Below are 22160 nucleotides of genomic sequence, written 5' to 3'. Positions count from 1 at the left end.
AATAGGCTCTAAACCTGATTTGTCTTTTTTTTTATTAAATAACATTAACATGGGTTAACCCAATCGCTCCAGCCTATAACCATAGTCGGGTTTGGAGCCCGTTTGGAAACGCGGGCCAACCCATGTTTTAAAAAAAATTAATTTTTTTTGCTAAAAATTAATTTTTTTTGTGTGTTTTGGATTGTTTTGATGCGCTGATCTCAAAATAATTTTTAAAAAATAAAAAAAATAATTTTATTATATTTCAATAAAAAAATACTTTAAAAAATAATTATAACCATACTTTCAAACAGTTTCTTAATAACATTCGAGGAAGACCAGTTATTATAATTTGAAGTTAGTGGGTTCGGGTTCGGTAAAGACAGGGTGAGTGAGAGGAATTGGGCCAAGCTGGATTGGGTTGCCGAACTGCGTGTCAGGCAGCCAGTGTTTTCTCCTCGCTCTAACTGCAAAAACAAGAAAGAAAAAAAAACAACATTTATATTTTCGTCTCGGTAGTCAATTTCATAGACAGCAACCTCAGCAAGAAACCGACCTTCTCAAGTCCTTCCTTAACCTTACTTACTTTTTACTTGTATACTCTATCCATTACCCATCTAACACCTCTAATCTCAAATCATTAACGATCACCAAAGCAAGAAATGGCGATGCTCTTTCTGCTTCTCTTGTTCTCTTCTTCTTTGATTTCTGGTTTCACTTACGGGTAATTTACTCCCGCTACTCACCTTTCTTTTTCTTCTTTTCAATTCTCTGATCATCTTTTTTTTTTTATTTTTATAATTTGCTAAATTAACAAGATTCGCAAGTGATTAAGAAGTTGTGTTGTGATTTGTTGGGCAGTGCAAAGCATGAGAAAGAGTACTGTGCCATGTATGATATCTGTGGAGCACGCAGTGATGGCAAAGTTCTCAATTGCCCCTTTCCTACCTCTTCTGTCAAGGTTGGTTGTTGTTGTTGTTATTATTATTATTAATCCCCCTTTTCTGCATTTTTTAGTTGTATTTAAGTAAATAAAATTATGGGATATTGATTAATTAATTATTTATTGGTTTGATGTATGCAGCCTGATGACTATTTCTCTGCTAAGATTCAAAGCTTGTGTCCTGCAATTAGTGGAAATGTTTGTTGTACTGAGACTCAATTTGACACTTTGCGAGCTCAGGTCCAACAAGTAAGACCCTCCCTCCCCCTCTCAAGATTATTACATTATAGGATGCTGTTCTTTTATGGTTTTTCTTTCTTGTTTTATAGCTTTTTTAAGGACTGATCCAGTTTAGTTCAGAGCATTGGACAAGCTTTTTTTTTTGTTTGCTTCATGGTATTTGTCTTGGGGAATGATGTGGAATGCATAATGCAATCTATTTGCAGGCAATTCCTTTGCTTGTAGGCTGCCCAGCTTGCTTGAGGAACTTCTTAAATCTTTTTTGTGAGCTATCTTGTTCACCCAATCAAAGTCTTTTCATCAATGTCACTTCTATTTCTGAGGTTAGCACGACCCTATTGATCTGTTATAATTTAATATTTCGTTTCATCAAGGCACCATATGCTCGCTCTCTCTCTCTCTCTCTCCCCCTTTTTTTTTTCTTTTTCAGAATTGTGTTTTAAACAATTTTCTCATTCTTCAATAGCCATCTTCTTGTTTTTTTGTTCAAGGTTAATGGCAATCTCACTGTGGATGGTATTGCCTATTATGTAACCGATGATTTTGGAGAAAGGCTCTATGACTCCTGCAAGGATGTAAAATTTGGGACTATGAATACACGAGCAATAGATTTTGTTGGTGGTGGTGCCAATAATTTTAAAGGTGACCTGCTATCTTGTGAATTGATGTTTGAACATTTAATGCAGTCTTTTGCTATTGCTTCATTGCCAGTAAAATTGGTATATTTACCACTATGTGCTTTTGACTTCTAGATGACTGTTCCCTTTGATACATTAAAAGGTCCCCGCCAAAGAAAATGCTCCTTGCTGCATTAGTTTCTGTCATTTTTTAATGTAGAACATCTGTCTCTGTTGCTATCCAATATTATTTTAATTTTTTTTCTACTTTCTGTTCTTGTAGAATGGTTTGCATTTATTGGTCAGAAGGCACCCCCTGGGTTTCCTGGTTCACCTTATGAAATTGATTTTAAGTCAACTATTCCCGATTCATCAAAAATGGTCCCTATGAATGTCTCTGCTTATTCATGTGGAGACACTTCACTGGGATGCTCTTGTGGTGATTGCCCTTTAGCTCCAGCGTGCTCTAGTTCAGAGCCACCTTCTCCGCCCAAGAAAGAATCCTGTCTGATTAGAATTGGGCCTCTCAAGGTAAGGAAATGCTGTGACTTAGTTTCTTTTGTTTTGGTTGTTCTTTCTGTTCGGTGGTTAGACCATATTTTGTCATGTCAATGACTGAGATGTCTTGGAATAGTATGGAAAGTGACAGACCTGCATTGTTGTATATAATTTACTTGGTTTTCTCGAATTATGCTTGCAGGTTAAATGTCTTGATTTCTCTGTAGCAATCTTGTACATCATATTGGTTTTTGCATTTCTGGGATGGGCTTCTCTTAATCGGACAAGAGAAAGAAGAGCTGCTGCCAGCAAAGAACCATTGTTGAGTTCGATGGATGAGGTTGAAGCTGATTCTACTGAAATCCAAAAGGATGGAAAGGTAGATAAACTTCTTGATTCTTCTCATCCAATTTCCCTTCTTTTCTATAGTATTGGTTGGTCTAATAAAATAGCACATCTCTCATTTAGAGTGAGACATTTTCTCATTGGTCAAGAGTTTGCATGGGTTTTCTCTTTCCGGTATATGTGGTCATGGCATGGTCAGCTTTCACTTCTCGCCGTATTTAGTGGTCTTGTTAGATTGATTGCATAAAAACTAGCAAAACTTCCATTACTTCGAGGACCCACCTTCCTTTCTTTTAAATCTTACACTCCCATTTCCTTGTAGGGTATAAAATCTACTTCCTTATGATTGTCTGAAACTGAGATCTTCAGCAATTGATTTTTTATTTTTGCTTTTAGATTCATCTACACTCATGTCTTGAGTTTTCTAGGCATGCAATGCTAGTGGTCCTGGATCTTAATACATATGGGGGAACTTCTTTTTTTTTTTTTTTAATCTTTTCTAAACTCCTTTCTTTTCTACTAACTAATGTTCTTAACTTCATTCCAAAATCTTTATTTTATCATGTATTTCTTCTTAGATGGAGCCAATCTCTGTCATTCATCTATCAAATGATAAACCATTGTGCCTTTTCGTAGCTTTAACTTCATCCCTCTCTATCACCCTGCTCTCCTTCTCGTGCCTTAAGGTCTGCTAATGTACTCATCAGTTGCTGTATTTAGTAGACTTTGATCATGTGAATATTTAGTGGCGCAGTGACAAGGGCTCAAGTTGAAGTGCTGGGTGTGAATATGTGTTGATGTCTCATCTGTTTGATCACCATGGACACATTTGTGAAGTGCTCGTTATTGGGGTGTTTTGATGTGGTAGAAAGGCTATTTTTTGTGGGTTGGCAGCAAAAGTTTTGATAGAAATGTTTTAGAAAGCTGGAAATTGTCATTTGAGGCTTTGAGAAGCAGACTTGATAGGTGTTGCTAAAGATTACATGCTTCTCTATGTTTTTTCGAAATGTGTTTCTTCTAGTCTCAGTGGTGCTTGTCCTACATTTCTCCTTGCTGTATGCCTGGCTATTTCTTTTTTTCCCCATGTGATTGGTATTAAAGGACTAATTGACTACATGCTGAATAACAGGTGCCTCGGTTGATAAATAGGTTCCAACTAGATGGTGTTCAAGGACATATGTCAAGCTTTTACAGGTTGAATGCTACAATGCTTGAACCATGTGTTTACATGAAATATTCTGATAAATTCATAAGCGTACATGAAATATGCTGATAAATTCTCATGCTTCATCCAGGAATTATGGAAAATGGGTTGCTAGAAATCCTACTCTTATCCTCTGTTCATCAGTTGCAGTTGTTCTTGTGCTTTGTATAGGATTAATCTGTTTTAAGGTGGAGACCCGGCCCGAGAAGGTATCCCACTGAAATCTATTCGTTTCATATTTTTCTAGAGAATTTTCCTTTTGGTGTACACTTAACTCTGCACAAGTCAATCAAGTAGTGTTCATCGATATAGCATTGCCACATGCTTATCTCTCTTTTTATAAATTAATTATGACAAATATAATTTTGTAGTTGTGGGTAGGTCCTGGGAGTAAGGCAGCAGAAGAGAAACATTTTTTTGACAGCCACCTTGCCCCCTTCTACAGAATTGAACAGGTTTCATTATTGCTTTTAATATTTCTCTCTTTGATTTAATTTCTCATGATTTAATTGCCATGATGTATGCTTCTCTTCAATGTGAGGAAAAAATAAAGAAAAAGTCAATCACAACCAGGATGCTTGTTGTTTTTCCCTTTCACTCACATTTCTTAGCAACATCCGGGAACAAAAATAGAAGAACATTCCTAAAAATATTTAAGAGGTCAAGGAATTTCCATGTGATCAGAAGTTTTAAAATGTGGCTTGCAGAATGATAGTTGCCAGCCAGATGACATACTATAATTATTGTGTATAAGCATATTTTTTTGGTCAGACATTACATACACCATTTCTTTTTCCATGTGTTCATTTGTTTAATGCTTTTTTTATTAGAGAATATCTTGTTAGGTTAGTCTATGCTCCTGTAATATCCCAATGATTTTTTGTTCCTCTTATTTGATTTATTGGAAAACAAATTGGCAACTAGAATTTGGTTGAATCAAAATGTAATTGGGATGAAAAGATTTTTGGGAAGTTAAATAAGGACGAAAAAGGGCATTGATTGAAAATAATTGAAACATCTTGATCAAAATATTTTTAGTAAGCTAAATCTATTGAAATATCGAATGCCATTTCTTTGTGTTTGCACTGTAAAGATAATGAGGCTGGATTTTTGTTTTGTGACCCTTATCAATGAGAGAGATTTCAGTATAATTGAATCACAACTGTCACAACTTTAGCTACTGGATTTAGGTTGATATTAATGTATGTCTATTCTTTTCCTTTCAACCCCACTCACACTCTGAAAGCTTTCCTGTTTCAAAGTTTGCTGTTTCTTCATTCTTGTTTGATGGAAATTACTATGTACAGATGTCCTCTTTCTCTGATTATTCTCCTCCCCCTCCTATAGGATGGGATGTTCTAATGTACTTTTATATAAAACGCTTGACGTGTCAATATTTGTGTGTGTCAGCTTATATTAGCAACCTTGCCAGATTCGAAGAATGACAAGAGAAACAGTATTGTCACAGATGAAAATATCCAGTTACTATTTGAAATACAGAAGAAGGTATTCTGAGTTTCCAATATGTGAAAAAGTTGAAAGTTTTTAATCTAAAAAAGTATTCCTTTACTTTCTTTTAAATGAACAGGTTGGGTATACGCCCTTTTGTGCTCTCTTAATAAGAGCTTTGATACCATCTCTTTCTTTGACTCTTTACCAGGTTGATGGAATTCGTGCAAATTATTCAGGCTCAGTTGTATCTCTGACAGACATTTGCTTGAAGCCTCTTGGCGATGATTGTGCCACTCAAAGCTTGCTACAGGTTTTATTACATTTTCCTGCATCCGTATATCGTTTGCATGTTGAAGGGTGAAACTCATATGCATTTTGTCCTCATCTTGTATAAGTGACAAACCAGGGTTGGTGGGGAAGTCTTTGTCAGGCTTAGGTTATTGCCTATCTTTTTTTAGTGCAATTGTGGATGTTGAAATATACATGCTTTGTGTCTTCTCAAGATTTAAACAAGTTAATTAGCATGGTAGTATTTACTTTTCAAGTATTTACATCATTTCTTTTTTTCCTTTCTTGATAGTATTTTAAAATGGACCCTGAAAATTATGATGGCAATTGTGGATGTTGAAATATACATGCTTTGTGTCTTCTCAAGATTTAAACAAGTTAATTAGCATGGTAGTATTTACTTTTCAAGTATTTACATCATTTCTTTTTTTCCTTTCTTGATAGTATTTTAAAATGGACCCTGAAAATTATGATGACTATGGAGGAGTGGAACATGCTGAGTATTGCTTTCAGGTAATTCAATGACCCCCTTGCACTTGAAATTTAGATATTTATGGAAAAACTTTTAGTGATCTGTGGTTATTTGATCGGTGCATTTATCTTCTTTAACTAAAATACTTTGAATTATATTTGTATCTGCTTATCTTTTCCTAGAGATATTGGAAGAAGAGACAAGTTTGTTGCTAAGAAAACAAAAGAGAGATGTGAAGAATGAAATTCAAAGAATAAATCATCTTTGTAATCCTCAATTTTTTATTTTTCAAAAATGTGCATAGAATAATTCTGCACTTTCCCTAATGCCCACGGATAAAAACTAACCAATAAGTTATTACATATGCTGAAAGAAAAGATGTGGATGTTACTTCTAATGTCGCAATCCACTATCATTTTGGATGAAATATTTTTGGCTGAATGTAATTGTCTCAGAGTCAATTCATCATCTGTTGTGTCTCCACTTAGCTTCTTCATAGTCAAAACTCATGTCAAAAAACTTTTTCATGGTTGGCACATCTTTGAGAAGCAAGGTCATTTGTTGAAATGGTCAATTTAGGACCTAGTTTTTCTGTATTGCAGATTTTGTGATTTTTCTAACCATTGGATGCATATTGACTTTCATGGCCTGCATTTTTCCACTTCCAGCATTATACTACTGCAGACACTTGTATGAGTGCATTTAAAGCCCCTCTTGACCCTAGCACTGCCTTAGGAGGATTTTCTGGGAACAACTATTCTGAGGTAAGGTGTTCAATCTTAGCACAAGAATATGACTCCGTGCTAACACTTTGATGTCATTTTTCAATTCAGGCATCTGCATTTGTCGTTACCTACCCAGTTAATAATGCAATTGATGAAGCAGGCAATGGAAAGGCTGTGGCATGGGAAAAAGCTTTCATTCGGTTAGTGAAGGTTAGTGGTGGTTTGAGCACTGCATTTTCTTTCTTTTTGCTCATTTACAGATTTTGCATTCCTTCTGTGTGAGATTCACATTGATGTTATTCAGGAAATTTATTCTCATTTCTATTGTGATTAAGAAGTTTCTATGCAATATCATGTTATTGAACTCCCATGTCATATAATCTTGGAGCATTGCAAATGCTGTCATGGAAGTATAATTTTCCTCTTGGATTTAAAAGTATGTTATTAAGAATATACATTCCATGTACACACGTGATAATTGGCCTAAATATTGTAGTCTTGCTGGATTGAGGCAGTAGAATGAGAACTGGGTAAGCAGGGCTAGAGCCTAGAAATTTATGTGCAGTTCGTGGAGGTTCTGTTTTGCTTTCATTAGTAGCAGTATGAATTTTGTATGATTTATCTGTATTATAACTTCAACCAATCCTATTGGCAGGAAGAGCTGCTGCCCATGGTGCAGTCTAGCAATCTTACACTTTCGTACTCAAGCGAAAGCTCAATTGAGGAAGAATTGAAAAGAGAAAGTACTGCAGATATTATAACTATAGCAGTAAGTCATTGGAGAATTTATGCTTTCATTTGAAAAAGCCACTGATCTAGTAAATAAGTTGTCATTTGAGCATTGCCTTTGTTATTGATCTTAAGTTTGAAACTTATAACGTCCCTTTGCCCCTCCTCTTGTCCAACTTACTTTCAGGTGAGCTATGTTGTAATGTTTGCTTATGTTTCTGTGACATTGGGGGATGCATCACGCTTGTCTACCTTCTTTCTCTCATCCAAGGTATGATTTTACAATTGCTTTAAATTGTCATGCTTTATATGTTAAATGCATGGCTAAGTAGTCCTTGTATGAGAAATGCGGTTATGATTTCTCTAGAAACTCACTACTTGATGAAATGGTTCCAGGTATTGCTTGGTCTTTCAGGAGTTGTTCTTGTTATGCTTTCTGTCCTTGGATCTGTTGGATTTTTCAGTGCAGTTGGAGTCAAATCTACATTAATAATAATGGAAGTCATTCCTTTCCTGGTTTTGGCGGTAAGTTCAGTTCTAGCAGCCAATGTTGTGTTAGTACTGTATTTTTTCCAGTGGAGTTGCATCTGATTTTGATCTGTGTCAGGTTGGAGTGGATAACATGTGTATATTGGTGCATGCTGTGAAGCGCCAATCAATTGAGTTAGCTATAGAGGAGAGAATAAGTAATGCACTGCATGAAGTTGGCCCATCAATTACACTTGCTAGTTTGTCTGAGATTCTGGCATTTGCTGTTGGAAGTTTTATTCCTATGCCAGCATGCCGTGTTTTCTCCATGTTTGCAGGTCCGAATGTTTTCACCTGTGGTTGATTCACCATGGAATTTCATTTGTTCCCTCTGATTTTGACATTTTCTGCCTGCTTATCTGTAGCTTTGGCTGTTCTATTGGACTTTCTTCTTCAAGTCACAGCTTTTGTTGCACTGATTGCATTTGACTGTCGGAGAGCTGAGGATAACAGGATTGACTGTTTCCCGTGCATCAAAGTTCCTTCATCACCTGGAGGATCTAATGAAGGTATTTAGTGGAGCATTCATTCTAGTTTGGGTTCTGTACTTGCCAAGTTCAGTGTTGAAATATACACTATATTTTTAGAATTACAATCTTTTCAGTGTTTTGCATATTGGCTCTGACGTGGTATGTTGGTATATAGGCATTAATCAAAGAAGACCTGGACTTTTGGCCAGATATATGAAGGTAACTTTTGGATATTGTACTTGCTATTTGAAATTTATCTATTTTCATTTTGGATAATGTCGAGAATGCAAGTATTGTTTTGTGGACAGACATCAGTGTTTGTGTAAATATCTTGCCTTAATCCCTAAAATGACCTTTTGTATTATTATGATATTGTAGGAAGTTCATGCACCCATTCTTGGACTTTGGGCAGTAAAAATAGTAGTCATTGCTATCTTTGTTGCATTTGCGTTGGCAAGTGTGGTAAGTATTTTTTTTTTCACATAATTAATTTCCTCTTGAAATTGTTCCTCCTCTTTCCATATTCATGCTATGAAGTCAAGTTATTATTCTAATATTTCTTCATTTTTCTCTCTCTTAGGCACTATGTCCTAGGATTGAGTCTGGTTTGGAGCAACAAGTGGTTCTTCCCCGTGATTCCTACCTTCAGGTTTAAGTCTCCATACCTCAATTTGTTTATCTTGTAAATTTGCTCCCATTTAGTATTTTGCGTTTTGTGTTGCTGTCTTACAAACAGAGTTGTATTTGTCTCAGGGTTATTTCAATAATATTTCCGAATATCTGAGAATTGGACCACCCTTGTATTTTGTTGTTAAAGATTACAACTATAGGTATCAGTTTTACTGCTATCTCACTACATTTTCTTTAATCTATCATCTTTGAAGTTCATAGTTCTACTGTACATCATATATCACAAGTGCGGTGTTCATTTTTGGCTTGAATAATGGCAATTAATAACATCCCTCTATTCCTACTGTATTGTTAAGCAAGATTATTCACACTAGGTATCTTCTAATAGTTTGTTTGATGCCCAATGGCTCTCTCACTCAGCTTGGAATCAAGGCATACAAACCAGTTATGCTCCATCAGCCAGTGTGATTCAAACTCCCTTTTGAATGAGGTAATGGGTGGTCAAGTATTTTTCATTCCATATTTGGGGTTAAAGTATCACTTCTTTTTTTCACGTTAATAAACATGTCATATTAGTATGAAAAGGATTTTCACCTCGATACAGGCTGTATTAGTATTAAGATATTTCCCACCTATATATGCTGAAGGTATCGAGGGCATCTTTAGTTCCAGAATCAAGCTACATAGCCAAGCCTGCTGCTTCATGGCTTGATGACTTTCTTGTTTGGTTATCACCAGAGGCCTTTGGTTGTTGTCGTAAGTTCATGAATGGTACTTATTGCCCACCAGATGATCAGGTTGGTGCTCATATTATACGTTGCTATTTTGTTTTGTGGAAGTTCTACCTTTTTGTCTCTTTTTGTTTGATAAACTGTGTCTTTGCATTGACATTTTGGATTTGGTCTAATAGATTATAAAATTTCTCTTTCTCACCTCTTATGTCATACCCATGCCATGTGACACTCGTGAACACTCCCAAGCATGAGGGGTGAACTACTCCAGCATCTTATTGCTACTGGTTGAATTTTTGTGATTTTGTGTTAAAAAAATTCTTCTTCTCGCTCTCTCCCTCTCACACACAGACCTGCCTGCACACGCAGACATATACACTCTCAAGTCTGAAGAGTGATGTCAGCATCTTATATTTACCTTGTTGAATTATCGTGATTTTGTGCTATTAGAGTTTTTGAGGTGTAAGAGTATCCACTTTGGATGGGACATTTTTTTTTAATCTTTCTTTGAGTCCATTCTGTGAATGTAGTTATATTGCATGAAATTGGATGGATTTTCTCCAGTGTAATAACAACTGGTGCAACTCTGAATTCATGTTTGTTATTGAGTTTGCTAGGTGTTGTTTACAGAACTTTGTCATATTAGTAGTAAACTGAAGCTAAAGTCTTTCTTTTCAGCCTCCTTGCTGCTCACCTGATGAATTTTCTTGTGGCTTTGGTGGAGTTTGCAAAGACTGCACAACGGTGATGTCCATTCTCTGTGTGTGTGTGTGTGTGTGTGTGTGTGTGGGGCTAAGTACCCTTTTCACTTTATGAATATGTTCTAAAAACCCTTGTCACTTTCATGTGATACCATGTTATTCAAGTGGCCTATGACATATGGTAAATGGATTGTTTCGTGTCATCTATTATTTGTGTGCACACAGCATATGTAAAGCAGAATTAATTTATTGTCAGGAAGAAAACGTCTAACATTTTAGATTGATTCCAGTGCTTTCGGCATTCGGATTTGGTTAATGATCGGCCATCTACAGTGCAATTTAGAGAGAAACTTCCATGGTTCCTTGATGCTCTGCCATCTTCTGATTGTGCAAAGGGTGGTCATGGGGCTTATACCAGCAGTGTGGATCTAAATGGTTAGTTAGATTGGCATTTTCTCCTTTTCTGAATGGCTTCATTTTGATTCAATTGCTTTTAAACTGTATCAGGTTACGAGAATGGTGTTATAAGAGCTTCAGAGTTCCGTACATATCACACGCCGGTTAACAAACAAGTATGGAAGTTCCTTTAATGAATTAATACTAGAAGTTTAGAACATAGTTTATTATTTTTCTTAGTTCATATTTTGATGCATACACCCATCTTTGCTTTATCTGATTCTCATTTCCTTAGGGGGACTATGTCAATGCTCTACGAGCTGCAAGGGAATTCAGTTCAAGAATTTCTGATTCCTTGAAGGTTTGGATTAAAAAATGTTTGTTACCTTTTCTTTAGCTTTCTTGATGTTGTAAAGTGCTTCTAGAATGTTTGTTTTCAAGTAATAGATTTGGATAAACTGTTTTCTTTTCCCGCCTAGACACTGAAGCATGATAGCACAATTAGTAAAATGTATTAATTTCTAGTTCCTTACTCTCCCCTGATGTTTTCCTAAATGTTGGCTAGCTTTTGATATTCAGCAACTAATAGTGCTCTGCCCGGTGGACATGACACAAACATGTTTGTAGCCAGGCAATTAGTTCTTATAAATCATATATTCTGACCACGTTACATTATTCAAGACCTATTTATAAAGATTAATTATCGTACCCCATTACCTAATTCTATTTTTAGCTTCATGTCTGTGTCATGGGCAACCTGAGTAAGAGGAGAGGGGCCTGGAAACACAATTTTGTGACTAAAAATGTGGTACATAAATGCTTTTTGTGTAATTACTTAAAAGAGAGAGGGATGGGAGACCTATCCCTCTGAGGACAGAGTCAATGATGGGCCATGATTTAAGTCTTTTTTCCTACCTCCTGCATGTTATCTCACTAAATCTTTGTATTGTCTGCTGCAATATATTTCTCTGATATATATTCATATATTTTACTCTCTTTACTTCTTTGATGCAGATTGAAATCTTTCCATATTCTGTGTTCTACATTTTCTTTGAGCAGTACCTGGACATTTGGAGGATAGCTTTGATCAACATTGCTATAGCACTTGGTCAGTATTACAATACATGGTTGTGATGAATATAATCAAGTCTTTTTGGTGTCTTGGTGGTCCATTATTTATGAAGTAGTCCTTGTTGGCACACTTGTTTCACAGATGACACAATGCCTGTGTGGACCGCATTAAAGCTGGTCATAAATTTTGATGGAACTTTTACTTTATCTATTTAATTGAATCTTTTTTAGTGCATTGAAATACAACATAACCCTTCTCATTAGACCACTTTGCAAAATCATTATATGTTTTTTCAAGTTATAAAATTTGGAAACTGCAGAATCACCAAAATGTTTAGACATTTGGCCTTTTTACCATGTCCTTTTTTCAGCATGGTGAGATAATTGTTCTACATTTATTTTGTACTCTGTGCATATGAGCCTTTTAAGCATCTGAATATTTTTTTTATACTATGCAGGTGCTATATTTATTGTATGTCTGGTCATTACTTCCAGGTTTAAAAACTTTCTCTGGTCCTTGTTTAGTTTTAACTGTTGCTATTAAATATAGAAGCTGTCTACTGTTGAAGACACTGTTTTATGCACCTTTAATCCCTTTGATTGCCTTTTGATGCAGTTTTTGGTGTTCAGCAATCATTCTACTTGTTTTGGTGATGATTGTTGTGGATTTAATGGTATAATGGTCAAAGAAAATCCTTCGCTTGTGTCTGATGATAAAAGTTTTACCATGGCACACATCTCTATCTACTAGTCATTTCATGTACCTTTACCCTTTAATGTCAATTGTCTGCTAATAAATACACTTATTTGGTTTTTAAATCCTGCAGGGTGTAATGGCAATTCTGGATATTCAACTAAATGCAGTTTCTGTTGTCAACCTTATAATGTCAATTGGAATTGCCGTTGAGTTTTGTGTGCATATAGCACATGCATTCTTGGTTAGTATCTATAGTTGTTGTGGCGACTCTTTGGTTTTTGGATTTTTTCTTGGACAAGGCAGTAGCTGTTGAAGGGGATGGGGTATCATTACTCATGGGCTTCCAAAATTGCATTTTTTTTTATATATAAAAAATGACAGACAAGTACAGTGATTACCCTCGTATTTGACATCAAAACCTTTTGGAACCTCTTGGAACTGCCATTGCCTAATACTTGCACCTACAGAATTGATGTGTGTTTACTAATTTGCTAATATTCTACAACCTTGTGTTCTTGACAGGTGAGCCATGGTGATAGGGGCCAGAGGGCAAAAGAGGCTCTGAGCACAATGGGAGCTTCCGTCTTCAGGTTATCATCTGCTTTTTTTGCCTTGTCATTGTATCATTTGTGGTACCTCATTTAAACTTCATATCTGCACTATATATCAGTTTTTAAATGAAGGCGGTCATATTTTCAGCTGAAATTTCCTCCCAATAAGCGCATAATACTATGGATTCCAAATATAACTGTAAAAATATAAATGAAGCATTCACTTAATACCATTTATCTTCTTGAGGTCCATGATTGTGCTTTATGCTAACCAAAAGCCAGTAATTGATGATCTTTTATCTCCATGACTCTTGACAGTGGAATTACACTCACAAAGCTTGTTGGAGTGATTGTCCTTTTCTTTGCGAGATCTGAAGTTTTTGTGGTCTCTGCTTTATCCCTTTGTGCTTTCAATAGTTTTTGTCCATTCCAAGGATATAAAATAGCTTTCTGGGTTTTGCAGGTTTATTACTTCCAAATGTACCTGGCATTGGTTATTATAGGTTTCTTGCATGGACTGGTGTTCCTCCCAGTAAGTTAATTTTATCCCACTACCAGAACCTTTGTCTGACTCTTGTATCTCTAGACATGCGCTCCCGCCCTTCTAAATCCCCGGCTGAAGGGAATATTTATGCTTGTCCGGTAATGCCCTGTTTTGTGCCATTATGTAAATGTGATAGTTGAGCAGTGGAAGGTGACTGCCCAACGCAAAAAGAAAGCATGATGACAAAGGAAGAATGATGATCACATAAAGCTATTACCTATTCGTTACTCTTGGTGGAATAATGACAATGGTCTATGTTTATGATTTGCAGGTGGTGCTGAGCGTGTTCGGTCCGCCACCAAGACATGTCATCATGGAAACAAGATGAGCTTCTACTTCATCATCCTGGGCTGATCAACATGCATATTGTAATTAAGAACATTGCAATACATAATTATGGAAAGAGTACTGAACTGTTTGGCACTACACTCCTAGTATTTGGGAAGAGTGTAATACAACAACCATCCGGGGAAAACAGCTCAAGGCTAGGACACTTAGTACAGCCAGTTCAATTTATTTACCCCTGTCAAGATCATTCAACTTTTCTTAAAAACAATGCTCATCACTTTATGTTTAACGTATCGTCTCCAAACAGCAAACCGTTCGTTCTAATGCAATGCATTGATCATTGAGACCTATCACCTTGTGCAAGGATGTGGACCTTGTTATACGATCGGATGCCTGGTCTTCAAGCAAGAATAAATTAGTCGGACATGATAGAGAGATCTGAAATTAAAGGAAAGCGAAAGCCTCTGTTCCCCAATTGATTAGTCACTCAGAGAAAGGTAGTGAGTGCCCACTGCCCAGAGGGGGAATGGGCAAGACACGCCCGTAACAAAATCATCATACAGGATCAGGGCAAGAATTCAGCAAATTTTAAAGGAACGGTATGCCGAGTAGATTATGCTTTGTGATAGCTTTAGGTTCCTCAATGAGTTGATGATAGCTATAAATAAGTTTGTCACCTTAAGCGTTGGATGTCTTCGATTGTCTGCAACCGCTATGGCCTAACATGTCTTAGATTCTCAGCAGCACAAAAACAGGCTGCCATGGCATAATGGATGCAAGTGATAAGAGTCAAGTAAAACTGGTGAAGGCACAACTCATTGGCTTAGTACCAAACTTAAAAATCGTGTGACACCTGATCAATGAGATGAGTCCGAGGATTTGTTATTTTCGTTGTAGAAACATGATTCCTAGAGCACAACTAGAACATTTCCGATTCCAACACAATCGAGTCTGATTTTTTCTTTCATTTGGTGTTCCAAGAATCAGCATTCACTTTTAACCAAGGATCCCAAGGCTGTCATGGCCACCTTTTCAAGCGCTCTCTCTCCTTACCAGTCCTCGATCAATTACCATCACTACCCGTTTCCTCATTCGCGCCGAAATGCTTAATGAACTCGATGATTTACCCTAGCTTCTCATCGCCTCACAGCCCCAAGAAACCTTGCATTCTTCTCTTGTAACATTCATACCCGTTCTAGCGAAATCGGGTCTTTCCAATCAGAACATTTCGCAATTTAAATCATTGCGTTTTTTATTCCCTGAAACCCGCCTTCGATCTACTTTTATAATGTTCTCCTTAAATCATGTGCCGTGTAGATTGTGTTTCTTGGTTGTATAAAGATATGGTGGCTCCGGAGACTTTGATACTTTCACTGTTTTCATTGGTTTGCTTTGTGATTCGGGTTTGAACCTGCATTATTCATGCCTATGATTGATGGCTTAGGGAAAAGGGCAAGCAAGCATGAGGCTGATGAAGTTGCAGGAGAATGATGGAAATGGGTCAAGAAGGTTACCCCCCATTCAGATATATCGTTGTACTAGACTGGGGCCAAGAAGGTTTACAAGATTGGGTATCCCCAGGGCTCATGATCGACAGAGGCATGACATTGAAGCCATACATACTGGCTTTGACAGGACAAGATGAAAGGATTTATAGTCCAATCCCATATTTCCAGGGAGCATTCAATAAGCAGGCATGCATAGATATAATGGCAAAGCCTAGTTTTTAACCTTTTGGGACAAAAAAATCATTTCAAATCCAATCCTACTGATGTAAATTTACATGATTTATGTGCAGTCAACATGCTGGCTTGAACCAATTATTTATTTCTTCTAAATTGCCACCGAACTGCAAATTAAGATTCAATGGCTGCTATGCCGACATGAAACTGGAAAAGATCCCTTACAGAATCCTAGGCCATTTCATAAGCTACTGGATGCATATTCAAAGCAAAAGTCACCAATGAAGAAAATTTACACTCTTAATCCCAGATGCTATGACCTCTTAGTAACTGACTATGGCATTAGAATGGCCCTCCACCTCCCAATAAGCTTACCAGATTTGGCCCTACAGAACCCAACGAACTTCCCAGATGTGGTTGAGAAGGTTGATTAAGGGACATTTTGATTGTGTGGCTCTCAGACAATTTGTAGACATCTTTACACTCCTCAAGGTCAGCATCACATGTCAAGAGAACCCACTCTTGATCGTCATCCAAATACTTGAGATCAATTCTACAAATGTCGTCTATATTGAAACGCCTTGCAATCTCTTGTTGCAAGTCCCTGAAACCCCAGTTCGGTTGCAAGGTGAACCGGATTTTGTCTGCTCCAAAAGTGGCCTTCACTCTAAAGCCACTCCTATCACGTATAATCTGGCTGCTACTTTTTGGGAGGGGTGGCAGAGTCTCTGGATTTGGAAGGTCGCCAAATGTTTTGAAGCTTTGAGATCTTATAAGAGGCTCTGATTTGTCACGATTCAAGGCATGCAATGCGGCATCACTGTGTGTTCTCTTAAGCACACCACCCGGGTCCTCTACCAATAATGGATACCCACTAACTGAGCCATTATTGGTGGTCGTGTGCTGCTTTACTCCAGTGGAACAACAGATGCTTGATCCAGAGCTCTGACTAGATGACGAGGATGGGGATTTTGAAGCACTAGCTGCAGCACTAAATATGCCATTCTCAGGGCGATGGTTTGATTTATTGGAATCATCATTTGCCTTGCTTGATGGAAAACCACCATTAGCAGAAAAATTTGGAGAGGTCAATTCTGGGAAAGTGGTGTAGAAGGAACCAATTTGTATGGCACCCTCTGCACCTTGTACTGAGTCAATCACAAGTTGAAGTTTCTTCAATGAGTGGCCAACCTTCTTAATCTTTCGAGAGGGCCAACGAGTGATGCCATGCTTCCTGCATATTCTTTTCAGAGTGGTGGGACACACTGCATTAGGAATAAACTAGGTCAGTAACAGGCACCAAGCTGGCTGTAGCCTATTCATGGATAGATAAGAAGAATCAACATGCTATTTTTACAAAATAAAACAAAGTCGGATCATGCAAATTAAGGCATGGCAGGCTCAACAATGAAACAAGGCTAATGGAATCTCATACAATGACACAAGCTGCAAATATCAAGAAGCAAAAGATGGCATGCCCTGCTAGGAAAACTTCAGTATAATGTTGTGAGAAAATATGAGAACAAAGCAGACAAAGTGAAGTTCAGTGACAAATTCAATAGTTATATACGAAGAATGATCAAGGAATTTGAGAGAGAAAGAATAGCATATTTGTTATGAAGGCTCATTCTGGGATTACTTTATAGATGCAATGCATTTCTCCAAGTATCAGTCTGGTATGTGTGCATAAACTCATTTTCACCATCCTGTGTTCTCAAGTTACAACATCATGAACATATAAGCACCAAATGTATAAATAAGAGGCTAAAGATATATCTTTTAACGAGTAGTGCTGGCTCTTGCAATAAGCAGTAATCGATTCCAGAAAATGGTGTCAAACTTTTAACAACATATGAACAGCAGGATACTAGTACTCAGAAAGTCAGAATGGTTGAACTATATGCAAACATTGGTCTAGCCAAGCTTCCAGGTCGTTATGATAGGAAGGTCTCCATTATATCTAAGACTGCATCAATGAAGAAAGGCTCTTAAGTTCTATATTAGATAGGTTTTTGCTAGCTCAGTGCCTAATATTTTCTTGAATAAAAAAGTGCAAGAAAATATGCAATTTCTAGTTGTTGTAAATGTTCTTGTACCCCCAATACTCTTCGCAGCATCTTTAAGGCTTCCTGCAAAGTACTGTCGAAGAACTTGCAAGCTTATTGTCTTCTCTGTCTTGGTTCGTCTCTTGTCGCCCGATTTTCTGCTGCCTACTGAGTGGTGTTCAGCAGAAGCAGCATCTGTAGTAGATTCAATACTACCTTTGGGTACAGAATTTTGTTGAAATTTCCCAAACTCTGGAAATGCCTGCTTGTGGTACAATTCATCCTGAGTCTTACCCCAGTGAGATGTCACCTTGAACTCTTCTTTATTTTCCTCCTTTCGATGGTCCCATGAGACACAGACACCTTTACCTTTCTGCTGAGCCTCCGCAACACGGGCAATCCAGGATGATTCTGCTTCAGAAGATTCTTTGAACAAAGATGCAAATTTCTGAGTTTCATCTTTATTAAGTCTCTCATCTGAAGCAACTACCATTTTCTTGTTGACAGTTTCCTCAAGCTCCTTGTCCATGACAACATGCAAACTCCAACAAGCCTGTTTTATGGTGATAGGCAATATGTCCCACATTCGTTTTTGTTCTTCAGTGTTACAGCAATCCTTTGGAAAGAAAAACTCCAGGACAAAATCAACCGGTCCAGCATAGGTGCTTTGTACTGGAATCGCTATAGCAGCATGCAACTCAAACATCTTAGCATGGTGAGAGAGAGGATAATCTGTCTTGCTAAACGCTGCTACATCAGTTGAAAAACACTGTTTTCTTGTTGTGAAAGCTCTCCCAACAATCCCCTGACCAAATGAAAGGTATTGCTCAGAACATGCCACATAGAACCCAAAGTTGTCTGTCTCGGCTACAAAGCAAGCAGAGTTCACCGTACAAATACAATTAGAATAGTTCTCATCAAAATGCCGGCATCCACCTTTACCTTGCCGGAAACATGGGGCCCACGTTAGTGCTAAAGGTAATCTATGTGTCTTGCAAACAGACTCCAAAATCTTTGATATCTCAGGAACTGCAGCTTGGCAAAACTCTTTGCAAGCCTGTGAAAAGAGAAGCATGCATGTGGTCTCACTAGTAAATCATAAATTTTTAGACATTTGAATCTCTAGTGTTTGTAAGACATCATCCACTCACCTTCAGGCTTGAAGGGCGGAAGTCTTTTGGACTCCTAAGATCAACAGCCTGCATGTCACTATACTTATTAGACAAAAATACAAGGCAGGATAAGTTGTGGTTCAAAGGAAGGATAAGTTATATTATGAATAAACCACTGACTATTGGTGCTTTTGAAAGGTTCTCAATACAATAATAATAACAATAAAAAAAAACAGAAGTCGATGAAAAAGTTTTTTTTTTTTTTAAAGGAACAGAGTACTAACAATCAAAACAAACAAGAAAGTAAGGGAGACTTGAGTAAAACCACAGAGGATAGAGCCAAATGTTAATAGCTTACCAGCCAGTTACAAATACTCATCATGTATGATAGATGAGTGCATGTTCAAGAGTAGAGATAGCCTAAGGATAACTTGCAATGAAGAAAGGCTGTCAGATTTAAAATGCAAATGGGCACTTTGGCTAGACATTACAGATTATAACATTCGTCCATATGTTGATTTCCATTGTTCTTTGAGCAAAATCAACAATTATAGTTGTGATGCATGTAAGAACAAGAAGATGAAGAAGGAAAAGAAACAGACCTCAAGAGCTTTGCAGACACTTTCTAGCTCTGAACGATAACTGACGTCTTGAGTGGTTGTCACGACCTCAATAACACCCAAACAAGTTCTGCTGCCCTGTTCAAAAACAGGAACTGCAAAGGATCCTCTTATATTGAATTGCTTCGCATGATTTTTACGTGGATACTCAACCCAGCTGAAGTAACTAACATCTGGTGTCCACTCAGGCAACTTCCTCAAGAAAACTCGACCGGGCAAACCAACCAACTCTTTTGAATCCTCCTCTGCTGGGAACTGAAATTTTTTTGAAACATTTCTGTAACTTGCAAGACTCTGGCTTTTAGGATTAAGCAAGTATGGCTGGCCAAAAGTGGTGAGGACATGCTTGCCTTCTTTCTTTATAGGCACCCATATCTGAATAAGGAGATCCCTATCCTTGGTGCATTGTTTCAACTGTCCTATAGCATGCATCAATCTTTCTCTTACCCCAGTAGATGATCTCGCATTGTTAGTTGGTGCAATCCACAATCTTCTACCCAATTCATTTTTCTCAACTAGAAAACCTCCAGATTGGACTGAAGATGCGGTAAACGGGTGAATATTCTGGTTTTGGTATCCGATCACACCAAGTTCCTCTATTTTGGGATTTCCTATAGGCGGGTTCTCGTCACAGTTCTTTTCTGTTGCTACTTGATAGTTCTCTTGACAAGGATTTACATTCAAATTACAGCTGTTGGACTCAAAAAACGGAAGATATTGCTTAGGGTCATTTAGATCATTAGAGGCTGAGGTACCAGCCTCCAAAAAACCGAACTCATCGACAGTCTCAAAACAGCATCCATCATACAAGAGTTCATCCACGAAATCCAAGTCCATGGCAGCATCCGAGAAGTTCCCAAATGAAGAATCAGGAGCAAAAGCACCATTTCCATCATCCATGTCGAGTACTTGCATTGAAAATTTGTATCCAACAACTCCTAGTAAATCTGAATTTGCAAACTTTTATCACGATCCGAAACACAAAAGAACAGTAAAGATGAAAAACAAAAAGAGGAACTTCCAGGAAGGATTGCGATCGCTTGTTTCCGAAAACCCAATATGCCCATCTTGCAGAAACATAGTCAACAAAAAATTGTTTTTGTGAACTGCTGCAACTCACAAATGCATTTCAGAGGAAGAAATACCTACTACACCATCATTCACAACCAACACAACAAGTTAATTATACTATTAGCAAGTACAAAATATGATCAATTGACCACCTTGATTATTATCTTAAAGAACAACTTGTGGTTGACTCTATAGCAACTATTTATCAAGCCCTCAGCTACATACTATTACAAGCAACAACTTTAATTCTTCAGAAAAAAAAAATAAAAACCCCGAAGCAACCAGTACGTAAGCCATGATGTCAGTCAGTTATCAAGAGAGAGAGAGAGAGAGAGAGAACCCATTTCTAATATAGCTTCTAGGCCAACAGTAAACACTGAATTCAAGCAAACAGTTGCAGATAAAAGAAGAAGGAGACAGATAGACAGACAAACACATGAAAGAAACAGTAGTGAACGAAAGTGAAAGAGAAAGAGAAGTAGTACAAGTAACTTACTTCTATTACAAGTGTCTGTGTAGAAAAAAAAAATCTAAATCAGAAAGAAGAACAGGAGGTAGCTGTAGCAGCAGCAGCAGCAGCAAGTACATAACCTAAGGAGCAACAAAGATTCTGTTCAGTGATAGATGAGTTGGGTTGGTTTTCCCTTACAAGACAAGAAGGCTAAAGAAGGAAAGTAGAAGGGCATCCTGGTTTGAGTCAGTAGTACAGCTACAGAGAGAGAGAGAGAAGAAAGAGGAAATTATCCTCAGTTGTGGCCCAGACAGCTCTATAGTTAGTTCCCTGATGGAAGCCGATTTTCCAAGTATTTGTATTTTGTAAAGGCCACAAAACTATGCCAATTATCCTCATTCTCAGCCCACTGCGCGTGAAGAATCTTCTCCCTCCCTCCCACACAACACAGACAACAACAAAATACTATTTAAATTTATTTATTTTTAATATTTTTTAATCAATGACTACCGTCTTGAAGGTTTTGTTTTTTTTGTTTTACACCGTGATTCCAAGATTCATATATGAACATCAAACAAAACTCATCACATAAGAGCCAATCACTGGATAATATCAAAGCTTTAGTTACCTGTACATATGCAGGCTTCCTATGAGGTCAGGCTTGTATAAGATTAATAAAGGGAAACTGCCATGCATACATAGTCTGGTTTTGTAGGTCTTTAATACAGTGAAGAGAGGGGTAATTAACTGATTGCGAATATTTTTTATTCTTTAAGTTCTCAAAGTTTGAGAATTAATTAATAATTAGTGAGGTATGTTGGATGTTATGGTGGTGTACTATATATATATATGTATATATCCTTGCTAGCTTGTTAAGATTCCCCTGCCCTTGTGTGACATTATTCTAACATATAATTTATCACGCAAAGTCCCATTTCCATTTTTTACTATAACTTATATTCTGCAGCATCAAGTACAAGCCTCTGAAAAGGATTCGTAATATCTTATAATATGTTTTTTTTTTTTATTTAAGTTTATGACTCCAAGGCCATTTTGAACTTAACCCTAACCTTGGGTAGG

The 22160-nt window shown here is 37.3% G+C and overlaps 2 protein-coding genes across 6 annotated transcripts; one reads left to right on the top strand and one right to left on the bottom strand.

Annotated features, from left to right (window-relative positions):
* The first annotated feature begins 411 nt into the window (after positions 1 to 411).
* On the top strand, positions 412 to 14388 carry LOC7481690 (uncharacterized). 2 transcript variants are annotated; one of them, XM_052455838.1, is made up of 38 exons: positions 417 to 703; positions 841 to 940; positions 1064 to 1171; positions 1369 to 1485; positions 1654 to 1804; positions 2063 to 2310; positions 2480 to 2656; positions 3752 to 3816; positions 3918 to 4035; positions 4198 to 4281; positions 5237 to 5332; positions 5487 to 5588; positions 6011 to 6079; positions 6707 to 6802; positions 6872 to 6973; positions 7419 to 7532; positions 7680 to 7763; positions 7889 to 8017; positions 8100 to 8298; positions 8386 to 8529; positions 8666 to 8709; positions 8869 to 8952; positions 9071 to 9139; positions 9244 to 9320; positions 9541 to 9610; positions 9768 to 9917; positions 10530 to 10595; positions 10843 to 10987; positions 11060 to 11124; positions 11244 to 11309; positions 11963 to 12056; positions 12478 to 12514; positions 12636 to 12693; positions 12847 to 12957; positions 13239 to 13306; positions 13586 to 13652; positions 13731 to 13799; positions 14083 to 14388. In XM_052455838.1, exons 1-38 carry the CDS (start codon positions 642 to 644, stop codon positions 14137 to 14139), a joined length of 3762 nt encoding a protein of 1253 aa, XP_052311798.1. In that variant the 5' UTR covers positions 417 to 641; the 3' UTR covers positions 14140 to 14388. The 2 variants fall into 2 exon arrangements, 1 of the variants encoding a protein (XP_052311798.1); XR_008060110.1 differs by lacking the exons at positions 12636 to 12693; positions 12847 to 12957; positions 13239 to 13306; ... (1 more) ...; positions 13731 to 13799; positions 14083 to 14388 and having other exon boundaries at positions 412 to 703; positions 11244 to 11325; positions 12478 to 12502.
* Positions 14389 to 15819: 1431 nt separating this feature from the next.
* Positions 15820 to 21464, bottom strand: LOC7481691 (protein NLP1). Of its 4 annotated transcripts, none has more exons than XM_024607992.2 (5): positions 21126 to 21464; positions 19541 to 20505; positions 18978 to 19025; positions 17878 to 18883; positions 15820 to 17046 (listed from the first exon to the last, which is right to left on the bottom strand). In XM_024607992.2, exons 2-5 carry the CDS (start codon positions 20471 to 20473, stop codon positions 16124 to 16126), a joined length of 2910 nt encoding a protein of 969 aa, XP_024463760.2. In that variant the 5' UTR covers positions 20474 to 20505; positions 21126 to 21464; the 3' UTR covers positions 15820 to 16123. The 4 variants fall into 4 exon arrangements, with proteins under 4 accessions (XP_024463760.2, XP_024463758.2, XP_024463759.2 ...); XM_024607990.2 differs by having other exon boundaries at positions 19541 to 20706; positions 21126 to 21463; XM_024607991.2 differs by having other exon boundaries at positions 19541 to 20703; positions 21126 to 21463.
* Between the last annotated feature and the right edge of the window lie 696 nt (positions 21465 to 22160).

The sequence above is a fragment of the Populus trichocarpa genome, chromosome 9, assembly GCF_000002775.5.
Source record: "Populus trichocarpa isolate Nisqually-1 chromosome 9, P.trichocarpa_v4.1, whole genome shotgun sequence".
Lineage (NCBI taxonomy): Eukaryota > Viridiplantae > Streptophyta > Magnoliopsida > Malpighiales > Salicaceae > Populus > Populus trichocarpa.
Note: the sequence above shows the minus strand (reverse complement) of the source record. Positions and strands in the feature narration are given on the sequence as shown.

Coding starts and splice junctions, on each gene's coding strand:
- LOC7481690 (XM_052455838.1), top strand. CDS start 642: ATGGCGATGCTCTTTCTGCTTCTCTTGTTCTCTTCTTCTTTGATTTCT. Junction 1,486..1,653: donor ATGTCACTTCTATTTCTGAG/GTTAGCACGACC, acceptor TTTTTGTTCAAG/GTTAATGGCAATCTCACTGT. Junction 13,653..13,730: donor CGAGATCTGAAGTTTTTGTG/GTCTCTGCTTTA, acceptor TGGGTTTTGCAG/GTTTATTACTTCCAAATGTA.
- LOC7481691 (XM_024607989.2), bottom strand. CDS start 20,473: ATGCAAGTACTCGACATGGATGATGGAAATGGTGCTTTTGCTCCTGAT. Junction 19,026..19,540: donor GTGTCTGCAAAGCTCTTGAG/GTCTGTTTCTTT, acceptor AGTGACATGCAG/GCTGTTGATCTTAGGAGTCC. Junction 17,047..17,877: donor TGCTGCGAAGAGTATTGGGG/GTACAAGAACAT, acceptor TTCCTAATGCAG/TGTGTCCCACCACTCTGAAA.